General features: G+C 42.0%; 1 protein-coding gene across 1 annotated transcript in view; it reads right to left on the bottom strand.

Annotated features, from left to right (window-relative positions):
* Positions 1 to 19,370, bottom strand: part of SLC9A2 (solute carrier family 9 member A2) — a 36,615-nt gene that overhangs the window by 3,764 nt on the left and 13,481 nt on the right. The window contains exons 4-11 of the mRNA XM_074964746.1: positions 11,583 to 11,800; positions 9,717 to 9,919; positions 8,749 to 8,838; positions 7,379 to 7,449; positions 6,187 to 6,348; positions 5,250 to 5,349; positions 4,221 to 4,352; positions 2,102 to 2,192 (exon numbers count right to left, since the gene is read on the bottom strand). Of these exons, the coding sequence (XP_074820847.1) occupies positions 2,102 to 2,192; positions 4,221 to 4,352; positions 5,250 to 5,349; positions 6,187 to 6,348; positions 7,379 to 7,449; positions 8,749 to 8,838; positions 9,717 to 9,919; positions 11,583 to 11,800 (1,067 nt within the window). The remainder of the gene's footprint in view (positions 1 to 2,101; positions 2,193 to 4,220; positions 4,353 to 5,249; positions 5,350 to 6,186; positions 6,349 to 7,378; positions 7,450 to 8,748; positions 8,839 to 9,716; positions 9,920 to 11,582; positions 11,801 to 19,370) is intronic.

A 19,370-nucleotide genomic window follows, 5' to 3' on the forward strand; every position in this document is an offset into this window, starting at 1 on the left:
CAAAGGCTGTCTATTTTCCATGGAATATTAAAAAAATTTTGGTGAGAAACCAAATGCCTAAACACTGGTTTGGCAAACACTGAGATATTTGGGGAGTGAAATACACTACAATGTCCAGAAAGACTCATCACCCAGAGGGAGTCAAATTCATTCATTGACCAGCATTCTGAGCCAGTTGCCATAGTAACACTCAGCTTGTTAATAGTGCTTCATTTATAGCACAAAAAGCACTTTGCAAAAGAGAGTAAGTAGTATCCCCATTTTGCAGATTGAGAAACTGAGGCACAGAAAGACACATTGATGTGCCCAAGGTCAGTGGCAAAGTTAGGACACTCACAGTCTATTCCCAACTCCTGCCAGATGTTCAATGACCTAGCCACTGGTTACGGCTACTGTTCACCTGGTTTGGACTAGTCGTTCTCTTTGGACAATAGTCTGTGGATCTAAGATTTCATTCTTTCTAATGCCTGTGACAATGACTCTTATCTGCTATGTATGGGTTGTAATGCAGAGAAGATACTCATTTTTTAGCATCAAAGTTTGGGGTGAAAGGAGAAGCAGGCCAGATGTTAGCATCTAACCCCATGGGAATCTTTAAAGGGGATAATCCCTATGGTGAACATATAAACAGAGAAAGTCAGACACTGAAACACAACAGGGGCCCGATCCTGCAAACCTTCACTCACAGGAATAGGCTTGACTCATATGTGCCTGTTCCCACTGAACTAAATCATAATCTCTTACTGATTTCAGTGGTACAGAACTGCTACCATGCGAAATCTCACTGACTTTTATGGGAGTAGTTATGTAAGGATTACTCTCATGAGTAAGGGTTTGCAGGATTGGGCCTTAAATGCAGATATCCCTTGGTATTAAGAAAAAGGGAATCATGGGGGAAAGGTGTTTGTATTTTGAAGACATGTGAATCAAGGCCTAAATATTTTGCTTTTCAAATCTTTGTTGTCCTGATTTACTTATTTGTGTTGTTTCTTCTGACTCCCTTTTCAAATGATGTGACCACTTTTATCTTACTCTCACTCACAGAATATAGAGAGTGGAATCCTGGGCTCACTGCAGTCAATGGCAGAACTCCCACTGGCTTCCACAGGGCCAGGATTTCACCCACAGGGTCCACGCTCTTGTTCTCACCATTCCCCCCTAGCTTGCCCCCAATTAAATATATTCTGCCACCACCAAACTTTATTGGAGCAAAAAAGCCACTTTAATTCAGCTAATTATCAATAACTTATTTCATCTTAATTTTTAATTAGCACTGGTCTTAATAGCCCCATAAGAGCAGTATTTGCAATGGCAAAGTAACACAATACCATCTTAGGCAGTGGTCCCCAAATCGTGGGGCACGCCCCACCTAGACAGGTGCGGAGGAACATTCAGGGGGGCATGCAGCGGGGTCTGGGCCAGCTTCCACAGGGGGCAGGAAGGGAGTGCCATCCAGCCCCATGCTGCTCCCAGCCCAACTCCGCCCCCAGCTGCAGCTCCACTCCACGCTCAGCTTTGCCCTTATTCCTTCTCCACCCCCAGGCCAGCCCCTCCCCCATCCCCAGTTCAGCCCCCAGCACCACCTTCAGCCCAAGCTCCTCTGCTGAGACTACTGTGCAGTAATTGGGGGGTTGGTGTGAACAGATTCCATTCCTGGTAAGGGGGTTGGGGGCACTGTTCCTTCTAAGCTTCAAAAATTTGCACAGAAGAAATTTTTTGCGCACACAAAATAACGTGTCAAAAATTAGAGGGAACATTGGTTGGGGGGGAAAGTGACAGGAAAAATATGGGCACCACTGCTCTAAGGTGACATTACAAAAATACTTCCTTTTCAGCTGAATAGTGCTGAGGTCTTAAAAACAACTGAAGAAGTTACTGAATCTGTAGTTTAGGAGCAAGGATATGGGCACAATCCTGCAAACCCTCACCCAAGCAAGTAGTCCTTACTCATGTGAGTAATCACGTTGATGTGAATGCAATGGCTTGCACGTGTAAGGATTACTCATATGGGTAAATGTGGCCCTATCTGGGGAGTCTGTCCATCCCAAATATGCCATATAGTAGGCCGTGCTGCCGTTGGTATCAGAACATGTTGCATTACCTCTAAAAGATGTTTTATTCCTTATTCGTAATTTCTCTGGCAGTTTAGCGTCTTTAGGCAGGGACAGAAACCGTGTTGCTTTGGAGAGAGCCTGTATAAATAAATGCAGGAAGTGTTAAATTATAGTAGAGTGAAATATCACATAATGAACACCAGAAACACAAGCGAGATGTCTGAAAGAGTTTGTCTACTTTAGGAAAAGAGCTGAAGGTTAGGCTGAGGTTAGCAAACACATGATAGTTGGTCATGATCTTTTCCCACCACAGACCCGAGTTAATCTTTTGCCTCCGTTTAGCTGGCTGAGGCCTGCCCTACCCAATGGGAAGCCTAAGGTTAATGTCAGCCAGCTAAACTGAAATAAAATATATTAATATGCATCTATACTAGAGAAAAGGTCTGGATAGGTCAGAGTTAGTTACATGTTCATTAATCCCAACCTTTCCTTGACCACTTTTGCTAATGTAGGAAAACCCAAAGTCTTTCTATACACAATCCCTGTTTAGAACTTTATTACTCAGTTATTAAAATTAGCTCAAAGTTGAAAGTTGGCTTACAAACTCTCAGAGCAGGAATAAATCTAGGCCCTGATCCTGTAATCACCTATATATCTGAGTAACTTGATACATGTGAGTAATCCCAGTGAAGTCATGGGGCAACTCATTGCATAGAGTTAAACACATGTAAGAGCAGGGCCTAAAAACCTAGCTCCTGCAAGGTGCTGAGCCATTAAAATCATGTGGAGTTGAAGACAGCAACTGGTGGTAGGTAGCTTACTGCATAGGACTCTTAATTTTTTATCTACAATTTCTCAAGTGAATCCAGTTTGTGAATCACTGTCAAGAGAATTTTTTATATAACTTTTAAAATCTGCCCCCTTTTCCTATCTACCCATCCCACTCGTGTACCCAAAAGAAACTTGAAATTGAAATCCGTTTCCTATCAGACATTTGTCCTCTGGATACTGCAGTGCTACGCATAAGCACTGAGCTGAACGCATATTGGTTAAGTAAAAAAAATCCAGCATTATTTAAGAAAAATTATTTTAAAATTTACTGTCTGTGCATTTTGACAATCTGACTCGGACCCCCTGTTCCTTTTCCCACCCACAAAATTTCTTTGTCCTGTATTTCTCTCTGGCATCCCTGACTAGTAAATCAGTTATTTGCATGACCAAGGCAATGTGTAGCCATGGCTGCAGTGACAGAAAAATATTGTGATTCCAGAACAAGATCCAGTGTTACACTAAATGCCATGGTAGCCTCAATAATGATAACCAAATACAGTGATTCTCGCAGATGTCACTCTGATCTCAGCTGTAACAATGAGTACAGTAATTACAAAGTAACCATGGAATGCAACAATAAATATTCAAAGAATGGTTAATTTTCCATTCTCCTAAAGTGGGTAGATGGATTGATTTCAAAGCAGCTGCCAGTGTGGCCTCTGCTGGAAGACCCTTTCCCCCTAGTCTTTCAGATATGACCGGAACTTTGTGATTATTTCAGTACAGGTTGACTCAGCCCTTCACATCATTTGAAGCAGAATAAATTGCATACCATGCAATTTACTTGGTGGGGAGAGGGGTCCTTTATGTGCCTCCTCAAAGCTGGAGGTTTTATATGCCCTCTGTGGATATTGCAGAATGCCTGGCACTTTTCAAATGAGGGGGTTGGTCTGATGAGCTTGGTCAAAATTTCTCCTCTTTACATTGTTGCGGAGCATCCTATGGACAGATTTTCTGCCTCAGTGCCACTGTCTATCTCAGCCAAGCAGGCTCTGTTAACATACAGCTGTGTGTCTGTCGTGCTATGTGTATGGAGTTTGTGAAGTTCTTTTTGTGGACATTTCAGATGACAGCTGCAATAGAACCTCACCCTACAACATGTTCCACCCAGATGCAACTGCATGGCACTCTGTGAGGTAAATGGGGCTTCGCACAAGCTCCAGGGCTTGTGCACAGAACAAGGTGCAAGATCAGAGCCTAAGTGTCAGTATTACAAATGACTGATTTTTACATGTTCCCTTACACATTCAAGTGTTCCTGTGTTTCAGGGGGACATTTTGCATGATATTTAGCTATGACGAGTTCTTTTCTACAAACATACTAAAATGCAAATACCGGTTTGTCCCTAGACAGGCTGCAGGTTTTCTTTACACTCTCCCTCAGGCTGTGCCGGCGACGGATAAGAATTTCTTTGGCCTGTTTTTCACTTGCATCTGCAGCCAGGCTGTGTCTGTTATATGACATTGTCTGAAAAATAAAGGCAGTGGTAACATTTTCAGAAGCACAATGGCAAATGCATTGAAGATTTACAAACAGCACAAAGTGCACTCTTTGCTTTAATATTCTATTAAGCATCACAAATATCTTGCAAACCAAATCACATTAAACATTGATTAAGAACAATCTGAGTGATTAGGTCAATGTTTCTTTAGTCATCTGTTCCGCAGGCGTTCTGTTCGGCACCTGCCTTTGTTAAATCTGCCAATATTTATCATGAAAAAGAATTGGGGGGAAATGGCTTAATACAGTGTTTATGCCAGACTCACACTAGCTCATTCAATGTGTCAATAGAGGACACTCGTTTGAAGGTGATAAGATCAGTCACCAAAGGGGGAGAATATTTTCAGCTCCAGCCAGCTCCTCATTTGAACACCTTCCAAAAACACAGACACACAAGCCATTTTAGCCACAGGAGGGTGTAAGTACCGTGTCCTTTTTGCTTTTAGTTCACGACTTTCTCAGCTCATCAATTCGTACTCTCAATAGAAACAACCGCACAGCCACTGAAAATGAGCAGAGCAGTCTCACATCAAGAGCTGACCAAAACACTGGCATGACAGAACAGGGACAAAACTGGAGTTTGGTTTCATGGGGCTGTGTGCACATGACCCTTCAAAAGTAAAGTAAATAAGCTGGATGTAATGTAACAATAATATTTAGCAGCCATACAAAGGTATAAACACCAGTAAAGCCCTTATGGCTTATTGTGAACATAAAAGAGACAGATCCTCAAGTGGCATAAATCCAAATGGAGCTCCACTGATTTTCACCAACTGAGAATCTGGTCTGAGAATGGATTTTACAGATAACCTTTACATTCAAAACTGATGTGGGACATTCGATTAAGTATAACTTCACCCTTACTCGATGTCGTATTTGATAGAGATTCTTTGTTAATATTTCTCGCATATTATCCATTTCAGCAGGGGAAAGCGGCCTTACTTTATCTTCCAACAGATAGTCGCTGTTGCAAAGTAGAAAAAAAAAAAGAGCGAGAGAGAGAAATGCTTAATACCTGATCATACAAATTTAAATTACCAATTTTCTTCCTTAGAGATAAAAATAACATTTTACATGGGGGGGATTTTTTTTTTTTTTACAAGATGAAGGGTGTAATCCTGACTCAAAGCTCAAAACTCACCCAAAAATGTCATGCTCTCTCAAAATTCTATACAGGTTGGATTAAACTACAGATTTGATTGAGGTACTTTTCAAAGTGCCCCTGAAACCTCCTTTCCAGCTGCTGTACCCAGGGCTGGCCCTAGACTAAATGGACCCCACACACACACACACACACCCCCCCAATTTGTTAAACTTTTGAATAACTTACAGCAACCTGAGCCCAGCGCCCCCAAGCCCAGCACCCCGGGTGGTCGCCTGCCCCTAAATCCGGCCATGGCTGTACCAGCTGCTTTCAGAAGACCAGGCACTGTCCCAAAAGTTAGACTCAGCTCCCTATGGGAATGTGCTGCACTCTGGGATACTTGTGCCATCAGGCTCTCCAACCTGAAAGAGCAAAGGTCACCTTCAGTCTCTGAGGGCTGAAGGTGAAACTGAGCAACAATGAATCCCTTCACTTCTCTTAGTGGGGCAGTGCCCAAGCGACCCCAAAGCTATAGCCATCACTCTCGCTGATGGTATTCATTTCAGATTCATTGTGGGGAAAATGGTAATTGCACAGTCAGTGTCAGGCAACACTAGGATACCAGCCTTAAAGAAGAGATGATCCCTGTACACAAATGGTGTAGTATAATAAACCCACACACCTACATGGAGGTTTATCCACACTGGCTTTACTCACTTGAGAGAATCTGAGGATGGGACTGTACTTATCATCCCACTTTCTGCCATCTCAATGGCGTGTTTGATTTCCAGCTTCTTGTACAGGGAAACAATGCTTGATTTGGGCTGGTTCTCCCGGATTAGAAGTCTCCGCAGGAACTTATTGTCAAATTTTTTAAACCTGTGGGGGAGGCAAACCAACCCGACCAGTTAGATTCTGTTACAAATAGTTTGGGAAAGCAAATATTCCATGGCTGCAGCGATGGGGATGGAGGTTACTCCCTGCAGGATGGATTTCTGGCATGTCTATCAAATATCATTGAATAAGGTAATCAAGGATCAAGTAAATCTTTCTTTTTGCTGGGACTGGCCTGTGTTTGGACTCATACATTCATCCTCTAACAGTGACCTTTAGCTTTTAATTGTGTTGGCTTATTGACAATTATTATTTTTAATTAGCCATTTGCCTAAAAGACAAAGGGAGCAGTAAATATTACTGTAATAGCGACAAAAAGGCCTTGGCTTGAACTCACTGCCTTTCATGCTCTGAACTTTTAATGGCCCCCTGAAAAAGAACATTCAAATTTGTTAGAAGTTCTTGCCTCTAGTGCAGCAACTGGATGCTTACTGAACCACTATTGATCCTCCTTCTCCTTACTAAGTTTGAAATAAAACCATCGAGAACCAGGCAACAGACAATCTGCTGTTCAGATATTCAACTCTTTCAGGCACCTCAAAGTCAACTAGTTCCTGAGTCTTCCTGTGATAAGAGCCAAAGATTTCTGACTAGTTTCCACCAAGCAAGGAGCTAACCCTGTGCTTCAACATTACAAAGCCATACAGGCTGGAATAGCAAAGCAGGCTGGGGACTACAGGTTTAGACAGACTCTCAAAAGCCATACAGAAAACATTGCAAAAACAGCCAGAAATGGGGAACAAATAGTGTGAGGTGATGGAATTCCACAGCCATGGGTCAGAGGGCTGGGTTTTTTACCTAGCCTTAGGGTTTTGTTCTGTTTTCCTGTAGTTTTATAAAACTGTTTTGTCTCACGGTGTAACCCACGCATGCTAAAACCAAAGCAAACAGGAGTAAAACCCTGAGGCGTCAATCTGCTGCCTGACCGGCTGCTTTTGCGCTTGGTGGGCCAGCTCATCCACTCAGCCAACTTAGTCTCCCTTCTACAGTGAAGAGTTTTAAATAACATTCTTACTTATCTTTCCAAAAGTTGTGACCCCAGTGTCCGCACACATCTTCAATTCCCGTCTTCACATGATCAAAGAACTAAAGGCAAAAATACAGATTCATTATGAATTCCCACAGACATCATTTAGCTTGCTCTTAGATATGACATTTTAACAATAGCTTAGTTAAATCACTGAAGTCTTGTCTATATTAGAAAAGTTGCACCAGTTTAACTCAATCAATTCAAAAGTCAATCGAGTTAAAACAGTGCAAATCTGTAAAGTAGAATCATAGAACCACAGGGTTAGAAGGGACTGCAAGGGTTAATAGATGCACTTTAACCAGTTTAGTCTGTGTTGAAATTGCTTTAGGTTGACTGGAAGGATTGTCGAGTGCTTCAGGCACTAGCCTAGGACTCAGGAGACCTGGCTTCAATGTCCTACTCCACCACAAACTTCCTGTGTGACCTTGGGGCAAGTCACTTAGGGTACATCTACATTGCATCTAGGAGCAAGCCTCACAGCCCAGGGGCACAGATTTTTGTTAGCGGGATTCATGCTAGCGTGTATAAAAATAACTGTGTAGACATTGCTTTGATGTTGTAACTTGGGCTCTCAAACTGGGGTGTGTGGGAGAGGCTTAAGAGCCTGAGCTCCAGCCCCAGCAGCAAAGTCTACACGGCTATTTTTAGTATACTAATGTGATCCCCGCTAACACAGGTCTGTGGACTTGGGCTCGGAGGCTCACTCCTAGATGCAGTGTAGACATATCATCAGGCTTAGGCCCTTAAAAGCATTTAGGCTCCTAAATTCCACTAAAATCAACTGGCGTTAGGTGCCTGAACACCTTTGAGGATCTGAGCCTTCATCGCTCTGTGCTTCAGTTTTCCATCTGTAAAATGGAGATAATAGCACTTCTCTACTGCTCCGAGGTGTGCTGTGGGTAAATACATTACAAATTGTGATGCAACCAGAGTGGGATTCACAAATGTATTTAGGCACCTAACTGTGGGAGTATGTATCTTAGATTCAGAGAGAAATTGATGTAAGGTAGGGTTAAACGTGTTTAAGTGTATCTACATTAGGGTTTCCACTGGTTTCACTAGTTGAAGTTAATATCAGTTTAGTTAAACATGTGCCACTGTTCTAGCATAGGCAAGTCCTAAAACTGCAGCAAATTCATATATAAAGAGTAAAAGGAATGTAATTTTAGCACAGCAGATCAACAATTTAGAAAATGAACAATCCAAAGGCAAATATATATATAAAAGAAAGTTTATCTCCTTGTGGCACAGGCTCATTACAGGTCAAATCTGATCCTACTGAAGTCAATGGGAGCTTTGCAATTGCCTTCAGTAGAGCCAGGATTTCACCCTATAATGCTGAAGTTATGGCATACCCGATTGTAAATTTCTTCACTGACAGCTGGCTGCTTTTTATTTGATCTTTTAACATCAAGAAACTCCACCAGTGGGCGAATTGTTATTCCCTGTACAGAAAACAGAAAAAAAATCCTTGTTTACTCATAGACATAAAGGAATAGAGACATACATTTCAGTCATATGCCTTCTTTTTTTTCAGTCAAAACTGTGACAACCAGCCTGAGGGTCCTCATGGCTCCCCAAAGACAAGTATGGTACAGTAGTTTCAAATATGAATTCACCCCTGTAATTAGCAAGTGTTGCATTTAGTCGGCAAAGTGCTCTCTCACATAACACAGTCCCCACTAGCGAATCAGAAATGAAGGGAATCTCCAGACTAGGATTGATGTCCATAAAAAAAGGATGCATTCATCTGACAAATCCTATTAGTGACATGGCACTTGCTAACGGCAACCATTTTTTTCCAGTAAAAGTTTTTCAAGAATTCCACAATGAAGAAAAACAATCAGCTTTTGAAACCAGAAGCAAATCTTTCATAATTCAAACACAGATTTGTTACATTCTCCATCAGCTATTGTTTTAGAAATTAAAATTCAGGGCTGGCTAAACAGTAATATGGAAATTAATATCCAAGAGTAGGTGACAGTGGAATTTCTGGTTAGTATTTATCCTCAGTTGGTTATTTTAAGAGAAGGCACCAACTTCTGGCTTGCCCAACATGCTGTGTTGGCTTTTAACATATACTTATGGAGGAAATGTCTTCTTTTTATTTTAATGCTACTTACACATTAACATAAGCTGTTAATAAATACCTGACACACCTTTGCTGCCTAGCTGCTGGCTACACTGCATTTTTAGGTACGGTCATGTGACAAAACCCTCTGAAAAAGGCTCATTCAGGCAGATTAAACATTTTGATTTTCTTCTCAAATGCTTCTTCACAAAACATCTGGGAAACAAAACCTGACAGGAAGAGAGTTCTCACCTGAATGAAAACGGTAAAGAATATCACCACAATAGTAGCAGTAATGAACAATTTCTTTCTGGGGATCACAGCAGCAGGAAGCAGAAAGACAAGAGAAAAACAGATGGCTCCTCGGAGACCTCCATAGGCAATAATGAACTGGTCCTTAAAAGTTAGAGGAATTGTCCGGAACACGTTAATGATCTGAGTCAAAACAAAAACACCTGAGGAAAGGATGAAGACAATAGTCAAAGGGAAAATTGAGGTGACATGGAAAGCCTCATCATTACTGATGTTTATTTTTATGACACAGAGTTTATTTGTTTTTGTTTTTAAGAAAGGAAATGTTTGTTTACCAGATTGAGAGATTTTTAATTTAAAATGTTGGTAACATTTTCAAAAGTGCCTAAGAGACTTAGTCTAGACCAAGTCCTATCTAGACCTTAGACCTTAGTCTAGACCAAGTCCTATCTTCAGAAGTGACGTAAGCACTCCATTGGCTAAGTCTCATTGAAAATGAATGGGCTTTAGCTCCTAAGGGCCAGATTTACACAACTATTTAGGCACCTAGGTCCACCCAGTGAAATTTATATAAGCATGAAAGCTGGTTAGGTGCCTAATTCCCACTGAAAGTCTATGGGAGCTCAGTTAAACTCCTAAGAGCTAGATTCACAAAGGAACTTAGCCATAGTGGTGCTGTGTGTCACAACACCTAACTGTTAGACAACTAGAAATCACCAGCATTCACAGTCAGTTCCCCAGCCAAGCTAGCCTATGGGAGATGCTGAGGAGAGGGTTGTGTCCTAAGCCCCACCTTTCTCAAGCTCAAAGAGTTAGACACCTAAATCCACATTGGATAGAGGAACCTCCCTCTGCTTTGGATTCTCAGCTGTGAACTCCCTTGAAATTAAATTCCTATGTTGTTTTCTGCAAGAAGCCAGAGGGGAGAAGAAAGAGGAGCTCCCACGTAGCTTTTAGTTCAGCGGCACAATACTCACCTGGGATGTGCAAGACCCCTGTTTCAAGTCCTCCCTCCCCTTGAGGGGGAAAAGGGGATCTGCCACTTCTCAGGTGAGTACCCTAGTCACTGGGCTATGGGACATTCTGATACGGGGGTTCCCGCACTCTCCTGTTGAAGCTGTTCCACTGTTCCATATCATTAAAGAGGCACTGAAAGAGAAGGAGAGGACCTTGGGTCTCCCCTGTCCCTGGTGGACACTAGGTGTCCTAAACACCAGACTATAACTGAGCAATTCTCAGCTCTTGTGCTTTCAGTCTCTCTGGCCCAATGACCCTTTAATTATTTATCCACAGTGGAACAGCTTCAACAGGAGAAACTAAGCCCCACATCAGAATACCCCATAGCCAGTGGTTAGAACACTCCCCTGGGAGCCAGGGGATCCCTGTTCTAATCCCTTCTCCTCTCAGGGACAGAGGGGACTTAAGCTGGACATCTCCCACATCCCAGATGAGTACCCTAGCCACTGGGCTAAAGGTTATGAGGGAGCTTCTCCTCCTCTTCCTCCTCCCCCCATTTTGTGTGAGGCCTGATTCAGTAAGCAGACTGGATTGGGCGTGCAGGAGAGTTAGGTGGAGAAGCACCTATCCTCCTCTGGTTTGTGCATTACTCCGGAGTTTAGGCATACAGACACCTAATGTGAGGCTGCAGTGCGCATGGGCAGAGGTGGAAACATAGGTGCCCACAGAACTTTTAATGCAAAAACTCAGGCACTGAGCAAGTTTGACACCTATAGGGTTTGGTGGCAGCTGAGGGGGGTGGGGCTTGTGAATCCCGGTAGGGCCTGATTCTGAGATTTAGGTGCCTAAATGCACGTTTCACTTGTAAAGAATGCTCAAGAACAAAGTTGGATGTCAAGACTTTCTTACCCAGTGCACGCCAGATCAAACAGAAGAGGAGGGTGAAGCTAACAAAGGCCCAATTCCATTCATGGTTTTTTCCAACCGTGGACACTCCCATGAAAATAAAGATCAGGGTCTCACTGACACTGCTCAGCATCTTCATGAAATACTTTATGGTTGTGTAGGACTTCTGGGAAACATTCTCCTCCACATACTTATTCATGGTCATGGCACAAGCTGTTATCCTGCAAAGTTAAACGTTAAAGCATTTAGTTTATTTTTTAAACCCACTCATCTAAAGAGAACCCTACTGCAATGTTCAGCTAGGAAGGACTCCCTTCGATATTGGTTGTCTCTTAAATAAAAAGCATAATTAATTCTACCAATGACCTATTTTCAATTATATGTAGAATGTATTTATTGAGGGGTTTTTTTCACAGAGGTGTGTTTTCTAAAGAAGTATTAGTTTGGAGAACCTTTTCTCACAGGCTGATCCACACAGCCAAAATGAAAGGCCCTCTGCAGGGTCACTCAAGATTCTAATGGTGAGCTTTCAAAACAACCCCTTCAAAGAAACACAAAGCAAGACATCATACCTGTCCTTCAGCATACGTATGTTGCCAGCATGAGTGACTGAAATGGGGATGCTCATTACAATCATCCAACATATGAGGGAGGAAGCAAAGCTTACTAAGACAGACATAGACAACAAGGGCCAAGGACCTAGTAGTTTCTCTCTGTTAAAGAACAACATCCGTATTTCTCCCTTATTCCTCCATGTCCTCTGATAACAGGTATTTCTATGTCCTTGTCCATGATGGTCATAACTCAGTATAATAATCTGTTTCTGTTCATGGACTGACTCTGAAACAGGGGCCTTGGGTAAAAATCTCAAAAAGATCTTAACGTTTCAGAGTAGCAGCCGTGTTAGTCTGTATTCGCAAAAAGAAAAGGAGTACTTGTGGTACCTTAGAGGCTAACAGATTTATTTGAGCATAATGACAGGTTTCAGAGTAACAGCCATGTTAGTCTGTATTCGTAAAAAGAAAAAAGAAAAGGAGTACTTGTGGCACCTTAGAGACTAACCAGTTTATTTGAGCATGAGCTTTCGTGAGCTACAGCTCACTTCATCAGATGCATAGCATATTGTGGAAACTGCAGAAGACATTATATACACACAGAGACCATGAAACAAAACTTCCTCCCACCCCACTGTCCTGCTCGTAACAGCTTATCTAAATTGATCATCAAGGAGGGCCATTTCCAGCACAAATCCAGGTTTTCTCACCCTTCCCGCCCCCCCCCCCCCACAGACACACATACAAACTCACTCTCCTGCTGGTAATAGCCCATCCCTCTTTGAAACCTCTCTTTATAATGCGCATGATAATCAAGGTGGGTCATTTCCAGCACTAATCCAGGTTTTCTCACCACCACCACCCCCACCCACACACACACACCCCTCCAAAAACCCCACACACAAACTCACTCTCCTGGTGGGAGGAAGTTTTGTTTCATGGTCTCTGTGTGTATATAATGTCTTCTGCAGTTTCCACAATATGCTATGCATCCGATGAAGTGAGCTGTAGCTCACGAAAGCTCATGCTCAAATAAACTGGTTAGTCTCTAAGGTGCCACAAGTACTCCTTTTCTTTTTTATTTGAGCATAAGCTTTCTTGAGCTACAGCTCACTTCATTGGATGCATGCAGTGGAAAAACTGCATGCATCCGATGAAGTGAGCTGTAGCTCAAGAAAGCTTATGCTCAAATAAATCTGTTAGCCTCTAAGGTACCACAAGTCCTCCTTTTCTTTTTGCGAATACAGACTAACACGGCTGCTACTCTGAAAACTATTATTTTTAGTGCTGCAGCACAAGCCCCGTGAGACCAAGTAAGCTGATCCACGCTCTGAGACTGGCTGATGCAGGGTGTTGTTTGCTGTGTAGATGTATCCCTGGTGTCTTCCAGTTTTCAGATGGTACTGTCCCTTCAGTATTCAGCAGGCTGCTCAACGAAACCTTTAGTCGCACAGCACTTATGTCATAATGGAATATTGCAACCAATTTATGAGCAGGCACAGTGACATCCAAATAGACGGGCATAAGTGCAGGAAGCTAAGTGACTAAGAATTTACCTCAAGTGTGTGTGCTGAGAGCATGATCCCTAGCTGAGATTGTCAAACAGCTGTCCCCACTGTGCTTAAGGGGATATGCTACCACCAATACAGCTCTTTGCTGATTTCCCAATTAAAAACTGGCTTCGTATAAACCTGCATAAGAGTTTTCGGTCAAAGCACATGAAGCCCAGTGGTTTGCAGATAGAGATGGAAAGACATGTATCCATTTTGCCTTTCTGCATGTGGCCCCTGAAAAATAGCCTGTACTAAAGCTGCACATCCCAGCATGCGACCATAATTCAATCCCTTATATGTTTGACATGTGTGTTACAACACTCAGAGTCACAGAAAATTCGGGTTAAACTTGGACCTATACTCTTCTGGTATTTGGGACATGGTTTTCTGTTCTCCAGTAGGATGATGCCTCTTGTCTGTCTGTTGGAGACTTTCAGGGCAGAGGGCACTCAACTGAGAATGTTCAGCGCCTCGTCACAGAGTCCCACCTTTGAGACAGCCTTATCATCCCTGTCAGTCATAACCGCCCCACTGGGGCACGGAAGAAGTGGCACTCATAGAGAAAGGTCAGGCCAAACCCATTGAGGGCTCTAGAGATCTGAATCAGCATTGTTATACACATCCAAAATTGAAAGGAGAGCCAATGCAAGGTACAAACACAATGAGACAGTGTGTGCTCCATAGTATGCTGCAGTCATCCAGTCTGGAGGTGGATAACCAGGACTAGGACTGTCTTCTCGTGGAAAGAGCAAACTAAATGTCCTTGAACACCAAAGAGGGAAGAAGGCATTTCTGGTGATAGATCCTATTTGTGCATCCAAAGTCAGCAGTGAGTCCAAAGTGACTTCAGAATAATGCACTACCTTGAGCAGCTGTGGGAAGATGACAATGGGAGAAGTTGTGGTTGTAGTTGCTGACACTTTCTCAAAATGTTACCCTCTCCTACTAAAACTGCTTCTATCATTTCCTGATTTAGCTCGATCTTTTGTCCAGGTTCCAATTTCCTTCAGATACTGGGAGACAGTGTTGTTTGCTCTGGATGAGAAAGACTAATAGCTGATTATATTAAGTCCTTGACTCCTCCAGGATCCCTTGGCACAGCCAGAACCATAAGTGACTGATGAGTCTTACCCCAGTCGGGGGGGTATCCAACTCTTCCCTCTCCTTCTGGCAGGCAGGGCTGGAGCTGTGTGCTCTGCTGATCCCTGACTAGCGGAATGGTCCCCAAGAGAGTGCAATATGATAAGTAGAACTGGGAAAAGAGGGTCAGGTTTCAGGAGGGAATGAGTTTGGTGAAGAAACAGGTGCCCAAAAATGCAAGTTGGGTGGGGCTAGGGCTAGGCTAGGCCATTACCACTTACACAGCAGATCCTCATCGTGCAATACTGGCCCCAGCATGCTTAATAATCTCTTTCCTACAATGCTGTCTTCCTGCAGGCTCACTTATTGCTAATGAAACAGAGACCAGTCAGTGCAATCTGGAGCAGCCATTTGGCTCCTCTAATGTGCTTTGAGAGCTGGCTCTGTCCCTGGACAAGTTTAGGATGGAGGAGGAATAAAGCTGGTTTAGAGTTACCTTTGCATCCCCTGGCCCTCATCTGTGCTAAGCATGAGTTTGACATTGGTGAGGATTGTGTCAATATCTCCTCATTGTCTCCCCAGTGTTTTTATGCAGTGTTGAGTAAAACTGCAACTAGGATGTAGTCCTCTGGGTCCCTACAGAGGGACTCTTTGGAAAGAGGAGCTCGTCATGACAGTCCAGGACCTGTCAGAGAAGAATGGGTGAAGATCTCATTCTTCCCCCCTCAACACCTTTGGTTTAGCTTGAATGTATTGTCCATGATAACGTAGCCATTGTCTTTTGCCAGGACTCACTAAGGTTAGCCTGAGACAAATCCCAGAAGGCTATGTGAAGAAGGGTGTCTAAGCAATATAATATTTCACCTTCCTAGCTCACGAAAGCTTATGCTCAAATAAATTGGTTAGTCTCTAAGGTGCCACAAGTACTCCTTTTCTTTTTGCGAATACAGACTAACACGGCTGCTACTCTGAAACCTTCCTGGCTTTCTGATTTATTGGAAGCCTGGCCATCACAGTGTACAAACTAAATAGAAAATGAAATGAAGTGTTAGATTCTATTGATTACCCTCTTAAACTTAATTCTTATCATGATTACAGACATGTAGGAAAGCCCTGCAACTCCAGGGTGAGTCAGCCAGTTCTGGGAGCAGTTTGTTTTTGGATCCTGAGCTAATGGAGACTCTGTGTGCGGATGTCTGAAAAGAATCTGTCACCAGATTAATTTGTCCCTCTGTAACTTAATACATCTCATATTTTTAACCACTAAAATTTAAAGGGACAGCATCCTCATTTTTTATATTTTTTTCCAATACAATATTACTTTCACTTATTGAATGTCAGTAACTGACTTAATTCAGTAATGTACAGGGATTAAGCCATGCTAAAAATCTTCATTAATCTTCAAATGATGAATATACTACAATTAGTCAATGTGCAATTTTGCATTTGATAGCTCTTTAGATTAGTTACTTCTGTTTGAACAAAAAAATCCTATGTGAGTTTCTTTATTTGGCAAAATGAAATTACAAGATAGCTACCAAACTTCTAAAAGGTGCAAAGTACAAATATTATTTTAATATTTTCTTTCCAATGGAGGTTAATATCGTCAACATAATCTGCGAGTGGGAAAGCCTGGGTGTTCTCTTCATTTTGTTTTGTACTTCCTGTTCACATCCAATTTACATGTAGCTCCTGCATTCTTTGTCCTCAGACTGTTGACTCTGCCATGTTAAAATCAGGAAAAGAATAAAGGACTGATTACCATCAAACTGTATTTTGTCTCCCTTTGACGAATGTAAGACCACTTGCACTAACAGTGCAGGTTTTGTTGTGGCTGGAATAAACTAGAGCTCTGTATTAAGTCCTCAAGTTTCTTTGACGTACTAAACTTAACGGTCGTTTCAGTGCGTGTTTCTTGTAGGCTGTTCATTCATTGTTGCAAAAAAAGAAACACATATTAATAGTTCTGCTGTTTCACAGCCCTTCTAAAAATTATAAATAGAAAATGTAGCAGTATAACTTGAGGTGGCACTAGCCTGAAAAGTTCAGCTCCACAGCGACTTTTTCTCGTTCATGGTTTTGATTCAGGCCCAGCTCTAATTACAGCGTAATACATGTCCTCACCTTCAGAGGAGAACACTCTAATCGGGACTATCTAGGAGATGATCAATCCATTACAACCAACTATTTTTGATGAGTCATCTGGCCAGGAGATATAAATGGCTGTTTCAAGAATCACTTGTCTCCATGACAAGTATGTTGCATGGGATATTTTGGTTAAAAGGAAAAGGCATTAACTCCTTTTTTTCCTCTTCTCCTCTGACTGCAATCAGTTTCACAGCTGCACACAGGTGAGGAGACAGGGTCAATAGATATTATTTATTTGATAATGCTGCATTTTCCTTTCCAGTAATTTACCAGTGCCACAACTTTAATATGTCAGTTTCAGTGTTTCTTCCATTCAAGTTTCAGAGTAGCAGCCCTGTTAGTCTGTATCCGCAAAAAGAACAGGAGGACTTGTGGCACCTTAGAGACTTCCAAATTTATCTGAGCACAAGCTTTCGTGGGCTACAGCCCACTTCACTGGATGCATAGAATGGAACATATAGTAAGAAGATATATACACACACACACACACACACACACACACACATACAGAGAAGGTGGAAGTTGCCATACAAACTGTAAGAGGCTAATTAATTAAGATGAGCTATTATCAGCAGGAGAAAAAAACTATGTTCCATTCTATGCATCCGATGAAGTGGGCTGTAGCCCACAAAAGCTTATGCTCTAATACATTTGTTAGTCTCTAAGGTGCCACAAGTACTCCTGTTCTTCTTCCATTCAGGTAAATGGAAACTGGATTTTAGAAGTTCAGGGCTAAGTGGCTGTGATATATGAAAGCCTACAGCTGGGGGGCGGGGAGAAGAATTTCTTTGAAAATAATCTGAAATTAATCTTTGAAAAAGCATGTTTTAAATTAAATGTACACAGCCTTCCATCTGCATTGGTACAGTGATTCACTGTTCAATCATCTCTGGCACCTGCAGCTTTCATGTATGCCTCAGACATGTCAACAACCTTTTCCCACAGTGTAAGGATCCAAGACTTCTACCTGGATGATAGAGTAAACACCACTTTCAACCTCATTTTCAAAACAGAGAAAAATCTGATTTTCTAAATAATACACTATAGGACTGTTCTGATATTTCATAACTTCTGTCTAGACAGCCACTAGACAAAAGTGGCCGGGTTTAAAGTCTTCTACAAATGATGAAACGTCTGGCAGTGCTGTCTTCTCCAGGTACTGCACTGCAGTGTCAGCACTCACTGGGAGCCCAAGTCCTGCTGTGGGACTGAACCCACACCTTCTAGTCTTTGCTGTTCAAGATGACTAAATAGATGACAGAGGAAAACCTGGACCTGCTATTACATTTTTTATTTCAATGCCATACACCATATGCTTTTTGTGCTTTATTAAATTAAGAGGTAGAATATGCTTTTGCCCTCTGCCCAGTGTATGGGGCAATGCATAACTGCACTGCCCCCAGAGACCCTCTGTCCATATTCTCAAGGGGGAGAGAGGAAAAATAGATGCACAGTGTCCGCTTACCCTATCCACACCCGGAAGGCCCAAGTAGACACCACAGAAGAATAAAGGGGGAAGGGAGCTTGCTCCCCAAATGGGCCCACAGGTCAGGCTATGAATGATCGTTATTAATCTATTCCGGAAATGACTGAGCACAGTATTGTGGATATGGCATGTTATGGCTAGGAGTAAAATATTTAACAATATGAAACAAGTTCAGAGTAAAAACACATTCAAGATACATTTGATGATAAATATATTGTGGTCACATAGTTGGAATAGTAATAATACTACCTACCACTTCCTCCATCTTTCATACCCACGCAGGGACCAATCACATGCTGACACTAAGGCTGTCATAGTAATGCATATTTATCGATACAGCTGTATACTTTCAGTAGTGTTCTGCCCCCATGTGCTTATTCCATTTATACATTAGGAGACATGCACTGTAATTAGTTTTATATTAGGCTCACAATGTCCAGTTCAGCATTTTCATGCAAACTATTATGACTTTTTTATATAATGCTTCACTCCCCTTTTTGATATGGAAGCCCTTTAAGTACATGCTGTCAATGACATTTGACTAAGAACAAAAGGAAACTGGAAACCACACAAATGCTATGAATAGCAACCAGTGGAAGAGATGGGTCATTTCAGAACTAGGTCAAATTGGATTCGTATATTACTTTATTTCAGTTCATATCTGAGAAAGAAACACATGCACCCTTCAGTTCCTTACGTCCATTAGCCTGCCTTCCGCTGCTTTCTCTTCTTCTTTTTGGGGATGGGGAGAATATTTCTATGTTTATATTACTTAAATAATTAGGTTTGTTTTCCCCATTTAATTGCTTCTTGGCCCTGGAAAAACTTAAATTACCACACCAGTGACAAATAAACAATTCTGTCTTCAATCAGATACTAGAAAAGGTTCTAAAAGCAACAACAATTTCACCAAGTATTAGAGATACTAAGTAGTAACTTTTAAGTTTCATAAAATGTTATCGCTTCTAAA

This window comes from Natator depressus, chromosome 1 (genome assembly GCF_965152275.1).
Source record: "Natator depressus isolate rNatDep1 chromosome 1, rNatDep2.hap1, whole genome shotgun sequence".
In the NCBI taxonomy this organism is placed as follows: Eukaryota; Metazoa; Chordata; order Testudines; family Cheloniidae; genus Natator; species Natator depressus.